Source organism: Notamacropus eugenii, chromosome 3 (genome assembly GCF_028372415.1).
Source record: "Notamacropus eugenii isolate mMacEug1 chromosome 3, mMacEug1.pri_v2, whole genome shotgun sequence".
Lineage (NCBI taxonomy): Eukaryota > Metazoa > Chordata > Mammalia > Diprotodontia > Macropodidae > Notamacropus > Notamacropus eugenii.
In genome coordinates this window covers 231339576-231359623 of record NC_092874.1, presented here as the reverse complement: position 1 = coordinate 231359623, position 20048 = coordinate 231339576, and the positions used below count along the sequence as shown (strand labels likewise).

The following is a 20048-nucleotide window of genomic DNA, read 5'->3' as shown; positions in this document are numbered from 1 at the left end:
CAGCAGAGAAGGCCCATCTCACACTGGGCCAGATGAGGCACGGTGGCCGCTTGTTGGAGAGGGAATTCTCCGTCAAGGCAGGGATCTGATTTTGGTGCCAAACGCAGTTTTGGTTCTGGAGTGGGGGGTTCCAGCCCGCGTGTCTGTGGACAAGTCCCTTAACCTCAATGACTTTAACTTCCAAATAGCTCAAAAAAAAAAAAAAAGGTATTTGTGTGTGTGTGTGGGGGGGGGGGAATTGTCAATCCTTTCCAGCTCTAAATCCATGAACTTAATGATTAGGTTAATAAATGCTTATTGATTGACCAGATAGCCTTAAAGCTCTGAAATTCTGTGATTCTTCCATATCAGGGACTGGAGAGTTGTGATGGAGGTATAGAAGTTAAGAGTTTTCTCACCGTATCCCACATGTACCATTCCCACTAGTCATATACAGAAAGGTAACTTTGGCATTTTTATTCAAACATGTATAAAAACCAACAAAAAAAAATACAGTTCCTTCAGTGACACACCTGAGATTCTCTGCCCCACTCCCATTCCCCCCAAAAAAGAGATGGGCATTGGGGAGTTTGGACCCTCCTACCATACCAACTGGAGGCGCCCCTCACTATCACTGGTTTGAGCGTGGCCCAGGAAAATTGTCTTTAGGAAATTTGGTGAGTTTGCTTTGGGGTCTAGGAAGCCCTTGGATTACATGTACTGAAGCATGGTTAAGTATGTGAAGGGAGGCTCTTCCTTTCTGGTCAGCCTTCTCTACTGCTCCAGTTTCATGTATGTATGAGCACTTTGGTCAAACGTATGGTAAACAAAAACAAAAATCACTTCTAAGCACCCGGTCTTCATAGTTTTCTTTACCCCCTCCTTCCTTTCTCTGTCCTTTAAGCTGTGTTGAATAGGGGAGGTAGTAAGTGGCTGGTCCAGTTCGTCTTTTGCCAGACTTGCATGGGTAGGTAGGGAATAAATTGTCCCTGTCTCTACCAAATAGCCACACTTTACATAGAGGCTTATTTGAGAGCCCAGAAATATCAACTGGAAAATCTGGACAGAGGAATAAGGACACAGGGAATTCATTCTTCATATCTCCAGGGATTCCCCCTAAGGGAACTGGGTATGGCACACAGTATAGAGGAAACCCTCCCATCCTTACCAGATCTTTTAGGGGAGGAGCTAGAGAAGAAAGTGCAGAATTGGCAATACCACATACATCTTGTTTGGAATGGGAGGAGAAACTATTTTAAAGCTCCCCCCCTCCAACCAAGTGGGAATGAAGGGAGACAACCTCCAGGGGATGGGAGGAGAGTCTGAGAATAGGGGGAATACTGGAAGATAGTACTGAGAGGGTAAAAAGAGCGGTGCCCTCTAGAGGTGCCAGCTGCCATAAAAAGCCTCCTGAGTATGTCAGGAAGGGTTATGTCCCCTGAGCATTGGCCTTGGAGAAAAGCCGGCTATGCCAGTAGTCAGGGTTGTCAAAGGCAGAGTGGGTGGCCTCTAGGCTTCGAAGGGGCTTGAGGTGGGCATCATGGATGCAGGGGGCATGGTGCCCAGGGCCCTGAAATGATCCCATTTCCTCATACCCTTGCTCAGCTGCTGGGCAACCCCCCATGGCTGCATAATCACCCCCAGCAGTTCCTCCACCATGTCGACGATTCATATACTCATAATCCTCATCAGGAGTAGTTCCCGTAGCAGGCATGATGGGTACAGGATGGAGTGGGCAGCTGTGGGTGCTGCCTAAGGAGGCACTGAGGTCCGATCCCACATCCATGTACTCATAACCCAACTCTTCCAGAGATCCTGGCCGTGGGGGTCTTGGCAGACTCTGCTTTCTTCTTCGATTCATGTATTCATACTCCTCGTCCTCATCCTCTTCCTCTTCGGTGCCCAGAATTGAACTGAGGCCCACAGATGATGACAGCGTGCCATCCCGGGAAGAGGGAATACCTGGGGCAGCAGAGAAAAAGCATTTAGGGCTGGGGGGGGAGGGTTATCCAGACTGTTTTGTGGATGGAGTCATGGAAAGGATCAGGCTGGGAGAGGATCAACAAAAACGAGGATTGAAAGGATGGGGGGAAACATTCAGAAGAGATTTCAGAGACCACAGTGTTAGAAGCTCCCGCCCCAATTCAGGCACCTTTGGCATGTGTGTCAGGCATAACGTAGCCATTGACATCCTCTTCCTCTAGCCCTGATGGAATGAGAGGGGTGAGTGGGGTAAGCAGGCTGTGGCGTTGGGAATGGTAGGCACTGTCCCCTCGGGGCCGAGGGCTCCGGCTTCCACACAAAGATTCTGCCTCTTGCAGCTCAGCCTCGGAGCTTGTCCCCCGGCCTTCTGAAGATTCTGATGCAAGTCGGCCTCGTGGGTTCTGGAGTACAGAGGTTGGGCAGGGGCATTGCTCGCCACTCCCACGAATCAAAGACCCCTAAAGAAGGAAATAGATACACACTCATGTATAAGGAGCTGGGGGCTTGGTGGTTCCTCCTGTAAACTAACTGATGGTTTATTTGGCCCCTGGGGGTTATAGCCTAAGCCTCCAGTAGACCCCTGCTCTACCCCAGGGATCTTCAATCTCTCTCAACAGCCTTTCACATGGATAGGCAAGCCTTACCTGTCTGGTCCCTCCAAGGTTGCTCTGGTTCATTGGCATGTATCCAGATGAAGGACTCAGAAAGTTCTGACTCTGGGGAGAAAAAAAAAAAGAGAGAAGACAAGAGTGGCACCCCAGAACAGGGATATTTATAAACACCTCAGTTCTGTGTACAAATACAAGGCTGTACTAATATTGGAGGGGGAAGAAAGGAACGCCTTACCCCACGTGACCTGGACAGTGTGCCAGAGGGCAGAGTGAGGGCAGAGCCCAGTGTGTTGGCCAGTTCTTCCTCCTCCAGCTCCAGCTCCAGCTCTGGCTCCAGTGTTTCTACCTCCTCCAGTTCCTTATCAGTCAGAGCAGGCGGCTCTGCACCAGGAGGCAGCCCAGAACCACTATCCCTCTGTTTGGAGTTGAGGGATAGGTTGTTAATGTGACTGAGGGCTTTAGGTTTTTCCCCTTCATCTCCATCCAAGGACTCCCCTCTCACCTTGATGACCAAATATCTTGGTGGATCCCGTGCCATTCGGGTAAATTCATTAGCCAATTCCTTGAATGTCGGTCGTATGTTCTCATCAATCATCCAGCCTTGGGTTGAGATAAGAGAAACAAGAGGGCATAAAAAAGAGCTCATGTTAATAAAATCCTGGTAGAAAGTTAGAAGAGTCAGGGTCAATGAAGATATGGAGGGGACAAAGATCCAAAGATTGGAGGTGAATTGATGACTCACACTTAACCATGACCATGTAGACATCAATAGTACAAATCTGTGGCTGTGCCAGACGCTCTCCCTTCTCCAGCAGGTCAGGCACCTCTGCCAGTCGAAGCCCTTTATAGGGTATGTCCCCAAATGTCATCAGTTCCCATATTGTCACACCTAGCCAAACAAAGTGTGAGTCAGGTAGAGGCAGCAGACACAACATGTAGGTTGGTGAAATGGGTGACAAAGGACAGGAATCTGGAGGTAATTTTAGAAAATGTCTAGGACAACTTGGAGAGTTTGAAAGACATTCAAAATGTATGGGGTGGGGGTGATGGTTAGGGAAGGGTGAGTACTGACCATAACTCCAGACATCACTCTGGTGTGTGTATTTTCCAAAATGGATACTCTCCAGGGCCATCCACTTGATTGGTGTCTGGTGGGAGTGGAGGGATGTCACCAGTTAATCCCCTTACCCCCAGTTTCCTGAGATGCCCCCTGATACCCTCTTTCCTCCATAGCAATACCCTTTGCCTTCTGAACTCTGCTTCCTCATGTCCCAGGTTCTCCCCCTTACCCTCTGGAGCCCACTATGCACTAAGTAGCAGCTTGTTATTAGGTCAACTTCTTGGCCACTCCATATTACATATGCCTTATGTATCTCTTCCCCACCTCTTACCTTAGCCTCGCTGTGCAATAATTGTTTATCATCAGGTGGTAGCAGGTCAGCCACCCCAAAGTCAGCAACCTGCACCTGACTTGGGGACTTGAGTAGGACATTTCGGGCAGCCAGGTTTCTGTGCACCATGCCATGTTCCTCCAGGTAGTACATACCCTACACAAAGGCAGGAGGACACCTTGGGGGAGGGGTGCTACGATCCAGAGCCAGCCCTGGATTCTCAGGGCCTCTGTCGGCTTTTTTCCTCACTAACTCTTAGGAACACTCCACCCATCCAATTGATCTGTACCCCTTGAAGATCTCTCACCTTGGCAATCTGCACACCCCAGTTGAGTAGTAACTGTGGTCCCAGAGCCCCCTGATGTTGTCGTACATGGTCTAGCACTGATCCCAGTGGCAGAAATTGGGTGACCAGCTGCAGAGATGACCCCGGACATAGCCCCAACAGCCGAACGATGTGGGTATGATCTAAGCTGCCAATGGCTAACATGTGCTAAAGAACATAGAGTGGATTCAGACAAAGGGCAGATGTGCTCCTAGACCCTCAAACATATTTTCATACCTTAATATGGCTAATAGTAAAATACTTTTGTTTCTAACCCAGCAACACCCCTTCCCCGACCTTGCCTCCACATACATCAGCACAGCCCTAGATCTGACACACCATCTCTCCACTCACATCAGTCACAGACTGGAAACTCTGCCGTCCACTCCTGTCTTCAATGACCTTAATGCAGACTGGGATCTTGATGGACTCACCCTCTGGGATCCATATGCCCTGGGATAATTGTGTGATTTTGGAGCTTAGAGACCTCAGCGATCACCCAGTCCAACATTCTCATTTTATAGATAAGGAAACAGGACCAGAGTCGGGGCAAGTGACTTGTTCAAAGTCACACAGGCCTTAAGTGATAGAAGCAGGATTTCACTTTTGTTTTGGCCCAGGGAGTACCACATCAGCCATCCATATTCTCCCCCCTCCATTGATCCCTCCTGCTTTTCTGGTCCCAGTGCCCCAGACTTCCTCCTTAGGAATTCCTGTGCTCTCCTCACCTTGTGCACAGTTCCAAAGACACCTGAGCCAAGCACTTTGAGTTTCCTCAGCTCTGTCTCCTTGAAAATTCGGGCCAACACCTTGTTGGCTTTTTCACCAGGGTCCAGAGGCTCCAGGCTCTGTAGGTGACAGAGGGGAGCAATTAGGGACATCTCTTTCTGTGCTGAATCCTTTCCCATCACCCCTAGCCACATGCTATAGGACAACAATGAGAGAAAGGGGTACAAAAGCCCACAGTGGTGAAAGGAAGAAGGAGTCACCATTTTTGAGAAATATGAACATGTTGGGAGATAGGAAATACTGAAAGCTACCAGGATTGGAGGTTGTGGAGTTAGGGCTCTAGCAGAGAAAGTATTATTTCCATGGTATCAGGGATCCTGAGAGGGTGTTAACAAGGATTTAGAGGGAAATTTTCCCTTGGTGGGAGGAGGTGTGTATTGGGGAGGGGAAAGAGGGAAGGGCAAGAAGTCTGTTTAGATGACTTATCTCTTGAATATCATTTTAATTTCACATATATTATTTCACTATAGCCTTGCAACTTGTGTGAGATAGAACAAAACTTAGCACCGTTTTACAGATGAGGAAACTGAGGCTTTGCTCAAGGTTACACAACCAGTACCATAATTCAGGTTACCTTACCATTATTTCACTCTGTTTCCTTGAAGGGAAGGGATTAAGAACTGATTGAGAATGGCTTAACAGTATGGTGGGGAGGTGGTCTTCCATTGGGAACTGTTGGGGTCCCTTAAGTACAAGAAGGAGCATTCACCTCACCACGCTCCAAGTAGCGCCGCATTGCTCTCTTATTCTGGATCTTCCGCCCTCGCAAGTAGAGTAAGGTGAGTAGCAAGGCCAAGGTGATGAGTATCAACCCTGCTACCACAGCTAGACCCACAGCCACATGGGTCTTACTGCAGGACAAAGGAAACAAGGCTTAACCCCAGAATGCAGCTTCTATACATGAACTATATCCCCACAGCATGGCAGATGCCAGTTAAGGACCCTCACCCTCTCACCCCTTTGTAGATTAGCCCAGGGGTAGGAAACCTGTAGCCTGGAAGCCTCAAGTTTCCCACCCCTGGACTAGCCTATAGATAGATGTATGTATATGCAAAAGGTTAATTTATTCCTGAATAATCCAGCCTATGTCAAGTTAGTTGTAGAGGGGAAGGATAAAAATACCAGTTCCTGGGTTCTTTCAGAGACTTCCCTTTCCTCCTGCACATCTCTTATAATCAGTGAACTCCAACCTACCTGCTTATGGCCTGTGGTTGTCCCAAACAGTCATGGAGCTCTGGTCCATTACACCTGGAGTAGAATATGACTTCTTTAGTAAGGAACTTGGACAACTAGCATTCCATTCTACGAGTTCTCCCCTTGTCCCAGAACCTCCAATGGTTTGCCCACGCTGGAGTCCATATTTCATCTGAACTTATCAAGAAGACTTGATTCTTTGGGTCTCACTTTTACTTTTCTGACATGTTTTAGCCCAGCTCCTAAGGATGGTTTCTGTGGTGGGATAGATCTCCCCTTAAATCTCTCAGCTTTTTAAAAAATTAATTTAGTTTTAGTTTTCAACATTCACTTTTATAAGATTTTGAGTCGTAAAATTTTACCCCTTCCCAAGATGGCATGCAATCTGATATGCTCTATACATGTACAATCATATTAAACATATTTCCACATTAGTCATGTTGTGAAAGAAGAATCAGAACAAAAGGGAAAAACCAGGAGAAGGAGAAAAAAAAAGAGAGAACAGTATGTCTGATCTGCATTTAGACTTCATAGTTTTTTCTCTGGATGTGGACAGCTTTTCCCATCATGTCTTTTGGGAAAGTCTCTCAAGCTTGTTTTTGGGTTTGGTTCCTCTATCTCCTCCCTAATCATTTCCCTCCTGATTTATTGTCCCCTGCCTTGTGACTGCTCTCATTCCCTCTCCACTCTCCTTTTCTTCACTGACCCCTGAGTGCAGTTCTCATGGCAAGGCAGGCACTCTCGATGAACATCTGGGTACTTGTAGATGGGTCCTTTGGCCCCCACAAGGCCATGGGGGCAGCTGCTCACACAGTGTGGTCCATCCCGGAAGTGGGCACACTGAGCACAAGCATCTGAGCCCTAGTTGAGATGAAGATAAGGTCAAGAAGGACTGAAACCTGAGGATGCTTTTTCCTACCCTGGCTGAAAGATCCAGGCAGTTACCACTTCTACCTCACAAATACCAACATGGTATAAGCCTGTGGAGGGCAGGGCCTGTCCCACTTCTGAATTTGTATTCTTAACACCAACCATCCTATTGGGCACATTAGCAAATGTTTGTTGCTTGACTGATTTCCTGCCAGGCCTATGCTATCCAGCCCCTTGAGCAACCCCCTCCCTCTGCAAGGAATTGTGGGACTCATACTGTACCGAGCCATAGCACGTGACATTGCCCTCCACAGGCTGGCATTCAGGATGGCAGGAGAAGCACTCATCCTCATGAGCAAACTCTCGGGGTTCTCTGGAGGTGGGCCCAGGGAGACAGCATCATTTTCAGGTTCAGCCCTTCCCCCACCTCCAGCCCTATGTAATACCCACCCCAGAAAAAGGCACAAAGTTGTCCTAGAAGATCCAGCCCTCCACATGACACACAGCCTCTCATTGTGCCCCTCCATTTGCTGCACTCCCTCCATGACACCCTTCTAGGCTCTACTGTACCCATCAAGGAAGTTGCACTGGGTCACACAGACACCCCTTCGACTGTAGTTTCGACAGGATAAGCACTGGCCAGGACCAGGGCCCCAGCAACCCCCAGATGAGCACAGTGAGTCACACACTCGACCCTCTGCCACTGCAGAAGAAGGAGCAGGAAAAGTGGGTCAGAAGAGCCATCCTCAGTCTGCCCACCAAATGCCAAGCACCGTACTTGCCCTTGGGTCCCACAATGTCCAGTTCAGAATCTTTTCTCCCATTCAGCTGCCCATCCCCCTTGGAACTTTCACATCCCCACTGCTTGTACCCCCAGGCCTTCACTTCCCCCCTTACTTACCACAGTCCTTTTTGGGGCGATTGTGCTTGATATCCAGCCTCCCCTCTTTTGGTCCCCGAAGCAGCCTGGTCCAGTTCAGAGAGTGGTGGTAGCAAAGCCGTCGGTTGGCACTGATATAAACACGCCCAGCACTAACTTCTTTCAGGGACCTGAGCCCCAACGATGTCACATTCACATTTTTCATGATCAGCAGTGAGAAACCTCTACTGGGGTTGAGAATGATGATATCAAGAAGGAGGTCCAAGAGAAGAAGAGGAGGACCAGGTGGCCATGACTAAGAGTGGGAACTGTTTCTTTCTGCCCAGTGACCCCAAGTTCCTCCAACTTATTCTTCGGAAGGCATTATGGATAAGCCTGATGCCAAAAGCTATCTCCTCCTCCCCTCTCCGAGAATAGGCCCTATGTCCAACACTCCTGCCTTCTTCGCAGACTTACTTGTAGAGACTTCGGCCACCTATGGTTGTCAGGTTGGAGAAGACACTAAAGTTGTGCATGTGGGGAGGCCATGACTGGATGTTCAGGTAACCTGCAGAGGAAGGAAGCTTTCCTTAGGGAGTCTACCCTCTTTGTCTTCTGTACCTTCTCACTTGCTTGTCTCTCCCCAAGCAGCTGGGTACAATTACTCCTTTCTGGGGTCACTGTCTACCCTGCAAATGCTCCTAGTCTACTTGTTTCCCTGGAGACACATCCCTTCTTCCCTGACCCCACTTACCTGTAATCTCCCGAACAGTCTGGAAGACATTGAGTTTCTCAGGATCCAGGGCAGGTATGTTGTGCCAGGGGTCTCTGGGGAAGACAAGGAAAAACATGAGTTTTCTTCAAATATTTTTAAGGTGAGCTGAAAGAGGGATTAGATCATAATTTATTTTAAGAACCAGAACTACTATGAAATGGATGAAAATTATAGGGATTAGATAAGAATTAGCATAAGCAAGAGCTTTCCAATAATTATAGCTGCCCAGTATTGGCATAAGCTACCCCCCACCCCCACCCTGAAAAACAAAAGTCCTTCCACAAGAAGTGTTTGAGCCCAGGGAAATAAGCTTCTATTAGGGCTATTAGAGAGGAGATTGCCTTATTGATGTCACATGACCATTTCTTCTGTTAGAGTTGGAGTAAGGACAGGTGGGTAAGGGTATGGAAAAACCCAAGAGAGGTTTGAAGAAGGAAAGACTCTAACCCTTGGAGGCCAGTGATAAGGAAGTCCAGGTTTCCCAAGATCTTGGTACAATTCACAAACCCATCAATGTTGCTAGAATCCACAGTCTGAAATCGGCTACCTGAGCCTGTCCCCTCACAGGCTGTAAACATAAACAGGATGGGGAGGAAACAAAGGAAATTTAGAGGAATTTGATGGGAGGCATGAAGAGGAGACTTGGGGAAATAAAACTTTTATCCCCACCACCATGACTGACTCACCTTTTGGACACAGTCCACCACAGGGCTCACACATCTTCAGCCCATTCTTTTCTACCTCCATCTTGTCCCCAGGACAGGCCCTGACACAGGAGGTGTGATCTATCACAAAGTTATCTGTGTAAAGAGAAAAGATAGCAAGGAAAATGAGAAAGGAAAAATTCTACCCTCTGTCAGACCTTCCTAGGATTTAAAGCTGAACAGGACCTTTGTGGGCATATCCTCCACTCCCTGCGTTTGGCAGATAAAGGAACTCTAGGCAAAGAGCTGAAGTGATTTACAGAAGAACAAAGGTTGTGAGTGGCAGAGCCAAGATTCAATCTAAGGTCCTCTGCCTCCCAAACCAGTATTGTTTCCACTCTATAATACATTGGGAGCAGAGGGAATCCCTGCCACTGCTGCACCCTCTCAGGTGTGCTGATACCCACAGAGGAGGTTCTTGCAGCCCCCCTTGACCTCATGTCCTTGGCAAAAGTCCCTTGATCTCTTCCCTAAGAGTCCTTCACAGAGGGGTCATAATCCATGTGTCTCTCCCTTTTTTTAACTTTCCTCTCCACTTGACTTGTTACTGTCCCCATGGACACACATAGAGAAACCCCTAAAGTGACTTTCCTTGTTCCTACTCCACTAATCTCTGCCCAGGTTTCCTTTCTCTACCTGTTGCAGTCACTTACGGGGACAACTGGCCACACAGACCCCTCCATACTGGTACTTAGTGTGAGGATTGGGTTCTAGTTGGAAGGTGAGCTTGTTGTAGACAAGAGGAAGAGGACACAGAGATACACAGGCTCCACTGTCATTGAAGTGTCGGCATGCCTATGAAACAGGAGGAGAGTCAGGATAGAGGAGTATTTGTGCCCACCCATACATTCTCCCCAGCCACCAGGCCTCCCTCCAACAATTTGTGTGCCAGGCCAGGGCATCACCCCAGTACATACAAAGCAGTCTGTCTCCCGGGGACCTCCACATCCACCTGCACACTCATCATGGCAGCACTGGTTGGGATTGGGCCCAAAGCAGTGGCCATTGCATTGTGGGGCACAGATTGTCTTTGTCACTGGTTAGGGAAAGAAAGGGAGAAGCTGTGACCACCAAGGCCTCTCTTTCTCCAGTCCATTGTCCTCCCCACTTCCTCACCTATTCATTACCCTCTGGCTAGCTGAACTCACACTAAAGTCTTCGTACCAGCTAGTATGAAGTTTAAGGGTTTAAGAAAAGTACACACGTGACATGACAGAACAGGAAGATGATAAATGTTGGAGAGGATGTGGGAGAGTTGGAACATTAATTCATTGTTGGTGGAGCTGTGAGCTGATCCACCCATTCTGGAGAGCAATTTGGAACTATCCCCAAAGGGCTACAAAAATATGCATACCCTTATACCCAGCAATATTGCTTCTAGGATTGTATCCCCAAGAGATCATAAAAATGGGAAATGGTCCCACATGTACAAAAATATTTACAGCAGCTCTCTTTGTGGTGGCCAAAAACTGGAAATCAAGGGGATGCCCAACAATTGGGGAATGGCTGAACAAGTTGTGATATATGAATGTAATGGAATACTATTATGCTATAAGAAATGATGAACAGTAAGACTTCTGAGAGGCCTGGAAGGACTTATAAGAACTGATGCTGAGTGAAAGGAGCAGAACCAGGAGAACTCTATACACAGCAACGAAGACAGTGTGTGAGAGTTTTTTCTGGTAGACTTGGAACTTTGCTGTAATGCGCTGTAATGCAAAATTCCCAATGGTCTTTTAAGGCAAAATGCCTTCCACATTCAGAGAAAGAACTATGGAATTCAATTGCAGAATGTAGCAGATAATTTTTTTTGTGTATTACATTTTGGTTTGTTATATATGATTTCCCCCATTCATTTTAATTCTTCTACTGAGCATGACTATAGTGAAAATGTATTTAATGGGAATGTATGTGTAGAACCTATGTAGAATTGCATGCTGTCTCGGGGAGAGAGAGGAGGAGTAGGGAGGAGGTGGTGGAAAAAAGAATCTAAGTTATACGGTAGTGATTGCAGAACATTAAAAATAAATAAAATTCATTAATAAAAAAATAAATTTAAAGAAAAGTACACACGTGTTTGGCAGTCTCCTGGTCCAGGACCCCAGCATTTTCCTCCACAGGACTCATGACAAGGGGGACCTGGTTAAGAAAAGAGGCAGAGACAAGGAAACCATCAGTATCTCTGCCTATGTCTTGTACTGTTGTACCCTCCAACATGAGAGAGCTAGGAAGGAGAGTCACCTTCTCTCCCTCCTTGTCCTCACTCTATACCCTTTCTTTAACACCTCCTTCAAATACTCAGTCAAACTTGGTAGGAGGGTACAATGAGCAGGAGGTGAGGCCAACACAACATATTAGAGGTGAGGGTAGAGGACTACCCAGTGGGAAGGAGGTTGGTTGAGGAGATGGGCATGCTTATTCAACATATCCATGGCTGAATGACTATTAAGAGTCTGCAAGAGCCCAGATGAATGCCCTGGGGTCATGGGAGCTAACTGGATAAAACCAGTGATGGAGAAGGATAATTTTTGGGACTTTCCTGAGGGGGAAGGAACTGTAGTATCAGATCACTATTAAGTATTTCATCCTGGGAATTTATCCACTTGTAGGATATGCTGGTCCACCCTGGGACCTGAGGAATATGATTAGGGATGAACTTGTTCAGTGTCATGGATCTAGGGTTAGGGCACTGAAGATGAAAGTTTAATGGAGGGGAAGCTCCTTTGGAGGGAAGACTTAATGGGAATGTGGGGGAATGACTCACAGTTTTTCCCATTGTTCTTGACCGCAATTTCAGCCTGTGGGTCCCTCACAATGTCTCTCCAGTCAATTGTGTCCATGTGACAAAGTTTATCATTCCTTTCAATGTACACACCCCCAGCCAGGATCTCTGGAGGAAAAGATTGGTAGGGTAGAGTTGAAATCTCCAGGACCAAATTGAGTTGCTTGCCAGAGGTCTTACACAGACAGACAGACAGACACAGAAACAAACAAACAAACAGACAGACAGACAGACAGACAGACAGACACACACACACACACACACACACACACACACACACACACACACACACACACACACACACACAGCAATCCTGGCTTTGACATTATATTTGAAAGGATTCAAGAGTGCAAGGTACATAGGTTTGGGTAGAAGAGGCCCAAATTGCAAAGAATAGGGTAGGGGATAAGAAATGAGGCTAAAGCATCTCTGGTTACCCCACACACCTGTCCTGGATCTGGTTTAGCCAGTAGAGGACAGGCAGAGCATAGGGGAGGCTGGAAGATTCAGCTGACTCAGCTTTCTAGACTTCTCCACAACTCCAGGCAGCCCTGCCTATTTATTTTTCAACTGACTGGGGCAAGGAAGTAGGAGGAGAGGCTGAGGGCAGGAGAGAAGGGAGCCAAGTCATATTTAACTAGCAAGCTTTTCCCTAGGGGGACAAAAACAAGAAATCAGGACTGTGGTTTGGGGGTGGGGAAGTCTGGGAGTTGTAGAAGAAAATCAGGGTAAACACAATGCAATAACCCCAAATGCAAATGAACAGGCAAAGGCCAAGGTTCAAGACTAGATCTCAGCTATGACTCCCCTAAAGCCCTACGACCTTTGTTCCTTCCTATGGAGCCTGCGTGAAGGGCTTGTGGTCATTGGTTTGGTATACATGATTAACTGAGCTGTTAAGAGTAGAAGAAAGTATGGATGACCAGGAATGGGAAGAGGGGTTAAGAAATGAATGGGCATCTGGAAAGATCAGTACATTGGTTAGAAGGGTTAGTGCAATGGTTAGAGGTGGTCAGTGTTGCACTGGTGCAATGGATAGAGCACAGGAAGATCCAAGTTCAAATCTGTCCTCAGAGACTGGCTGTTTGACCCTCAGTGAGTCATTTAAGCCCTCCTGGCTTCAGTTCCTCATCTCTAAAATGAGGACACACTGGAGACGGAAATGGCAAACCACTCCAGTATCTTTGCCAAGAAAAATCCCACGAGGTTACGTATAGTTGAACAAGACTGAGCAACTGAACAACTCACCCGTGAGCTGATTGAGGCGGAGCTGGCGTAGGGCATGGCTGGAGTTGGTGTTATAGTTGAGCATGACAAAGACGGCAAACTTCCCATCATAGACCTGGGCCCCCCTTACCACACGAAGGTTGGGGAGTGGCAGAGTCGAGAACTCATTCATAGCAATTAGGACATATCCTGTTACCTCCCGGATCCACTGCGGTAGGACACAGGAGCATCAGTGAGAAGGTGTGAATATACATCAATCAAACACAGTCTCCTGCTCTTTTCCTCCAATCACAAAAGTAAGAACACTTGAGGTGGGGAAGGGAGGCGTCTCTGTTCAGGAGGAAGTAGGATTTGGAGATAATTTTTAGATCCTCTACCTCCGAGAGTCAGGATGCTAAGAACCAGACAAAACATGATCATCCTGCTCGTCAATGCCTTCTGCCCTTGATCTACACAGATCTCTTCCCTTAATTCTACTCTCTTGGGAACCCCATTTCTCAACCTGAAAATTTACGAACAGCCTCCTGTTCTTCTCCCCCCCCCCCCCCCTTCCAACTTTTGTCCACATCTGTATAGTTCTCTGCTAGGATAACTGGGAGAAGACATGTCCAAAAACGGGGAAAAGTTTTTTCTCCATACAAAAGAAAAAAGGGGGACCAGTAAAAGTTCGGGGCAATATTCTCTGATCCAGAGGAAGAGAGGTCAGGGTTGTATCTCAATTGGGTGTGTGTGTTGGGGGGAGATGCAGGTTTCCTCACCTGCAGGAAGGAGAGGTCAGGGCTATGCCCTATAAGCACAATTTCCAGGTTTCCCATCACAACCTCACATCGATCATATAGTTTGTGCAGTGTCTGGTACTGGTTTTCTGCATCACCTGTCACACTCAGTCCGTTGAGGGTCCCTGGGCACACTGTTAGGAGAGGAATGTGGAAAGCTCATGATTTGGAGATTCTCTTCTAGGACTCTTCTACTCACTAGATACAGATATTAGATAAAGCAATTGTTTTCTGTTTTTTCTGCCTTACTTCTTTGGGGCAAGGGAGGTGTCATAAGAGACAGGGCAAGAGAAGGAAATGGATATTGGACTTTCTTACATTTAGAATTCCTAGAGGTGGGAAGAGAGAAGACATTGGAAAATCTTACCTATGAGGTATGATGATTAAGGGGTTAACCAAGCTGAAACTACTGTTATTTCAAGTTTCTTTTTTTCTTCAGGTAGCTAGTTGTTCAGTATTGGAAGGATGAATAGGAAAAAGAGGGCTACAGCTCTGCCCCTCCTTCTAGGGGCACCCAGCTCTTTATCACCCCCCCTTATGCCCCAGGGTCCTTGAAATAAAGGTCCCTTTGGGGCCAGACACACAGCCCCCATTGTGTCCACTGTGGGTGAGGAAGGGTGGGGGAAGTGGAGTGGGGGCAGTACCCAGGGCCATAGCCCATCCCACAAAGAGCTGATTCTGTGCATGAGAAGGGGGCAGCTCCCCCTTCCTTAGCCTCCTCTTGCTCTTCCCTCTGCTTCAAACCCTAGGCTCAGACAGTGACCTCACTGGAGGGAAAAGAGAATGGTCTATAGCAGCTTTGTCTTTTTAGCTGGGAGAATAGGCACCATCCTCAATACCTCCCTCCCAAAACTTAGCCCCACCTCTTTCTACCCCCTCAGTGATCCTTTATCCAGCTGTGACTCCATCCCCTTACCTTCAGTCTGAGTCCTCTACACCTCTGCCCCTCCCCAGAACTCTGCATAGTTTTCACCAAGGACAAAAAATACTGGGATAAAGAACAGGAAACTCCCCCCATCACTGTTTGGGGGACAAAAAGGTTTAATTCAAGAGCTTTCCAATACAGACCACTCCTAGACTAAAGATGGGAGAATGAGCTGTATTGGGGACATGAGGAGATTGTGTGTGTACATATGTCTTTCCACCAAGTGCCCACAGGTTGGAGAAACAGCTGAACAAATTGTGATATAGAAATGTAATGGAATACAATTTTGATGTAGGAAATGATGAACAATTCAAGGTATCTCTGCCCCCTTGATCTCTGGTCCCCTCCCTTTTCCAGTGGGTTAAAGTCTATGTTGGGAGTTGGGGGCAGGAGCAGAGAGAGCACCTGTTTGCAACTTCTCTTTCTTGGGGGCACTGCCAGCTCATCAGGAAGCAGGCATGAAGGCATGTGGGGAATGGAAGCCAAGGAACCCCCTCTTGCTAGTTCCATACCAGTCCTGATCCCTTGAAAGATTCCCCACACTACTCTCCTGTTCAGGATTCCTTTACTGAGAAGGGGGAGGGGAGAAAGGATGGAGCTCAGCATGAACCCAGGAATCAACATTGTCATTTTGGAAGGGACAAGAAGGAAGGCTGAGAATGGCATTGCTTCTGTCTGAGAGATGACTCATACACCAGCAAGTTAGAACCAAGTGCCTCTACCCCTCTTGCTAACAAGGACACCCCTTCACCAGAGCCTTCCTCCATGCCTATGAATCAGACTTGTATTTCTGTGTGCAGAGATGTTCTTGAGAATATGTCTTTGAGAATAGTACAAGTTAGTGTCTAGAGAGCTAGCCTCAGAGTAAGGCAGAGGTTCAAATCCAGCCTGTGACAGACTGGTTGGGTGACTCTGGACAAGTCACCTTAACAACTCTTTAAGATTGTAAATGGCATAAGAGTTTTTGAGCTGCATCAGTAGAGAATTTCCTCACTCCCATAGGAAAGACACAGATTTTTTTAAAAAAATAAGTGAGAATATATGATGTCTTTGCCCCTGCTCTACCTCTTTTCTCAAAGCCTCCCCCCACCAGCCATAACCACTCCAGGAATGCTTTTGTACCCTGGTACATTGCCTTGGGCTACTATGTCAAACGACATCCCCCAAAATCTTTTACAGTCCCCACAAGACAATCACATTAACATATATGTTTATGGATTCTTGTGTGCTTGGGGAGATGGGACAGAGAATTAGAAGTCATTGTCTCCTACCCACAGAAATAAAATCCACCTCACATAAAAAAAGGGAGAGGAAAGGGCAGTAGATGAGGGTGGGAAAGAGCAGGAATGAAGGACCAGGAGCCTGAAGTCAGTAGTGCAGTCATTTCTAGGGAGAAAGTAGGTACTTGTGGTGGGTTGGAATCATCCAAGTCCCCAAATTATCCAGGAACATGGGGAGAAGTTATCAATCAAAGGCCCTCTTAGGAAGACAGTATTGTGGAAAAGGAAGAGACTGTTCTCTCCTACTACTCCCCCTGGGGATCCTCAATGTGAACCTCAACTCCAACATTCCTCTACCCCTGACCAGCGTTAGGACAAAGGGAGCATAGAGAGACCCAGACGAGGCCGGATGCCCAGAGGCTGAAAATCCAGATAAAGAAAGGCCTGGCCAGAACTAACCCCCCCCTTCTTCTCTCCTCCCCCAGGAATAGATCCAGGGGCCAGAACTCCTGGTTTCCTTGCTGGTAACTTCTCAGATTCCCAGTCTGAGGGAGAGGTAGCTACTGTCATCCTTTTTCTGCAACCACTACCCCTTCCTTATACCAGACTCCTCCTCAATTCTTCCAGCTGGGAGTGTTCACAATTCAAGGTCCCAGAGACTAAATTTAGACCCAGCAACTGTGGAGAAACACAGGTGTTTTTCCCACTCCCTTCACCCCTACTGTGAGTGGGGCACAAAATTCACCAAGCCCCAAATTGAGAGAGATGGCAGTAGAAATGTCTAATTCTTTGATCCCCTTAAATCCCACCAGCATTCTGTGATCAAAGATACCCAAGAAAAGGGGTTGGGGGGGAGGAACAATCCTTTCAGAACTGTCTCCTTAAGTTCTGTCTATAAGAGGAGACAGACTGTCTAAGCCTCCTTTTCCTTCACGTCTCCAGCGCAAGCAAGAAGTTTTACAGTGGTCGGATTTGCTAAAGTCTAGATTTCGTGAGTAGCTTGGGGTGAAGCAGACAGGAGTGGTTTTCTGAAGTTCTTTATCACTATCACCTGGACTTGGCCCTCTGGCTAATCTCTGCCCAGCCCGCCCCCACCTCCACCCGCACCAGCACTCACACAAACAAGCAAGAAAGGGGAGGGGCCCGGACCTATTTTTCTAACACAAGGGAACAACTGCCCCCTCCACCCCCCCCAAATCCTATTCTAGCTCCTCCCAGAGCCGGCAAAACACCGAAACTGGCGGTGCCTGAAACCGGGGGAACCAGGGAGACGGGACTGGGAAAAGAAGTTAGGCTCCAATTCTGATTCACTTCTCGAGAAAATATAACACAATACATCATCTCTACAAATTGGGACCCCCAGAATGCCTGGGTTCCACCAGATTGGGGAACTGAGAAAGCAATCGCTTCCCCAGGAGGATCCTCAGAAGGCGGGCGGGAGTGGAGGGTTGGGGGGACGTCCAGCCAGTTCAAGCTTCGAGCGCTTTAGAGCGGGGCCACCCCGAGGGTACTGAAGAGGGGCTGCAGGCACTGACCCCTCTGTTTCCGAGGCTCGCAAGCCCCCGGGTTCCTCAGGCTCCTCCCTGCACTTGGAGCTCCCGGCAGCACCCAACCTCCCCTGTCCCGCAGCCCCCGCTTACCTGCTTGCGAGCTGCCCACCTCCGAGCCCCTGGTCAGGTGGAGGAGCCAGCCCAATACCTGCAGCTCCAGGAAGCCCTTCATAGCTGCTGCGTGCCGGGGGTAGGGAGCCCGGGCCGGGGCTCCGAGGCTAAGACATCGGGATTGAGAAAGGCACCTGAGCCCGGAAGGGAGCAGGCGGAGGCGCAGTCCGTCCAGGTAGCAAACGCGAAGTGGTGCTGGATCTAGAGCTGGAGCAGGGACCGGGGAGGGAGGGCAGGGGGTGGGGGGCGGAGGGAGAGAGGGAAGGGGGGGTGCGTACGTGTGTGGGGAGTGGGGTGAGTCACGGCCGCTCCCGGACCCGCCAGCGCTGGCAGCGCCTCCGACTTTCGCAGGGTTGAAGTTCGATCTCGCCCGATTCCACCCGGCTCGTGCTGAGCTACCCTGCACCGCCCGCCCCGCCTTACGCGGGCCCCGAGTTCATTGGCCAGACGGTGGGAACCCCCTTGCTCCGCCCAATCAGAGAGACGGAGAGGCTCACCCTCACTTTCCCCGAGGAGAGGGGGAGCAGAAAATTCCTAAGACTTGCCCCCACGCACACCCCCGTGGATAAAGAAGGGATTCTCAACCAGGCTGGTCCCGCCCATTATGTAAATCCCACCCTCCTACTTCCCTGGCCGGTTGGTCCACTTTGGTGTTTTTATCCCTCTTGAGATGGGGGGGGAAGGGAGCAGCTTCTGCCTCCTGCTCCTCCCCCGCCTCCCTTGGGAATGAGACCCCACGACTGAGCCTTCTGGTCCGCAGGATCCCTAGCCTCTCCGAGGCTCCGTGAAATTGCACTGTCTCCGGATGCTTCCCCCCTCCGAACCCGGCGCCTGCCCAGTCTCCCAGGAGAATTTGAGGAGGGGAGGGGGTACCAGTCTGGGAACAGACCCTAAGCCCCGCCTCTCCATTCCCACTCTGAGAAAGGGAAGGGAAAGCAGGGGAGGGGCAGACCCACCCGGGCCAGGGTGGGGCCAAGACTCAATGCACCTGTTGCTGCCTGCCCCTCCCCTACCCCCCTCTTCTGCCCCCCATGGCCGATCTAAAGGACAGCTGCCTCTCCGCCATCCCTTTATGAATTCTCCCAAGTGTCCCAGAGCTTTAGTGCCTTCTTTTTGGTGGGGGGAGGGGATAAGGGGGCCCCAGACAAGTTAGACTGGTTGGTCTCTATCACTACTGCCATCACCCTAGTACAGGACTTTGTTCCTACTCACCTGAACCATTTGAACAGCACTTCCTGAGTCCACTTCTCCTCTGGCCACTTTTCCTTGTAAACAAAGTCGCTTCTTTTGTTTACTAATCTTTAGTGTCGACCTGTTGCCTACCAACTGAAGTCCAAACCTCAGCCAGTCAACAAACATTTTAAAGTCTGTACTATGTGTTAGGCTATGTGCTAGAAGCTAGGGAGAGAGATACAGTCTCTGCCCTCCAGATGAGTGAATACAACTATGAAATGATGCCAGTGATTGGAGAAATTAGGAAAGGACTCTTGGAGAAAATAATAATAATCCTATAATAATAGCAACATTTATATAGTGCTCACTATGTGCCAGGCACTGTACTTTAAAGTTACTATCTCATTTAATTCTCACAACAACCCTATGAGGAAGGTACTATGATTATCTCCATTTTACAGATGAGGAAACAAGTAAACAGAGGTTAATTGATTTGCTCAGGGTCACACAAGTGGTAAGCGTCTTGAGGTCAGATCTGAACTCAAGTCTTCCTGACTCCAAGCCTAGGGCTCTATCCCCTGTGCCACTTAAATGTTCACTTTAGTTTTGAAGGGTCTCGAAAGGAAAGAGGTGAGGCAGGACATTCCAGATATAAAGGACAGCCCCATGCAAAGGCATGGAAGTGGGTGGTAGAATACTGTATGTAGGGAAAAACTAAGAATAACTAAAAACATATATATATATATATATATATATATATAACATGTTATATTAGGTCACAATGTAATATAAATAATATGTATT

The 20048-nt window shown here is 48.2% G+C and overlaps 1 protein-coding gene across 2 annotated transcripts; it reads right to left on the bottom strand.

Annotated features, from left to right (window-relative positions):
• Window positions 1-441: 441 nt before the first annotated feature.
• ERBB3 (erb-b2 receptor tyrosine kinase 3) lies at window positions 442-18484 on the bottom strand. Of its 2 annotated transcripts, none has more exons than XM_072654997.1 (28): window positions 18051-18484; window positions 14248-14399; window positions 13511-13697; window positions 12245-12370; window positions 11554-11619; window positions 10398-10516; window positions 10134-10275; window positions 9463-9576; window positions 9224-9344; window positions 8756-8829; window positions 8479-8569; window positions 8044-8249; window positions 7713-7845; window positions 7425-7515; window positions 6979-7133; window positions 6273-6326; window positions 5788-5929; window positions 5018-5137; window positions 4644-4742; window positions 4272-4457; window positions 3965-4120; window positions 3646-3721; window positions 3316-3462; window positions 3076-3173; window positions 2809-2988; window positions 2607-2678; window positions 2132-2420; window positions 442-1941 (listed from the first exon to the last, which is right to left on the bottom strand). In XM_072654997.1, exons 1-28 carry the CDS (start codon window positions 18130-18132, stop codon window positions 1409-1411), a joined length of 4011 nt encoding a protein of 1336 aa, XP_072511098.1. In that variant the 5' UTR covers window positions 18133-18484; the 3' UTR covers window positions 442-1408. The 2 variants fall into 2 exon arrangements, with proteins under 2 accessions (XP_072511098.1, XP_072511097.1); XM_072654996.1 differs by having other exon boundaries at window positions 8044-8246; window positions 18051-18433.
• Between the last annotated feature and the right edge of the window lie 1564 nt (window positions 18485-20048).

Bases quoted from the DNA above. Each gene is read 5' to 3' on its own strand.
- ERBB3 (XM_072654997.1), bottom strand. From the start codon at position 18,132: ATGAAGGGCTTCCTGGAGCTGCAGGTATTGGGCTGGCTCCTCCACCTG. The intron at 10,517-11,553 runs GTGTGTACTTTT...TTCCCTAACCAG, and splicing joins ACCAGGAGACTGCCAAACAC to TGACAAAGACAATCTGTGCC. The intron at 3,463-3,645 runs GTCAGTACTCAC...TTGTTTGGCTAG, and splicing joins GAGTGATGTCTGGAGTTATG to GTGTGACAATATGGGAACTG.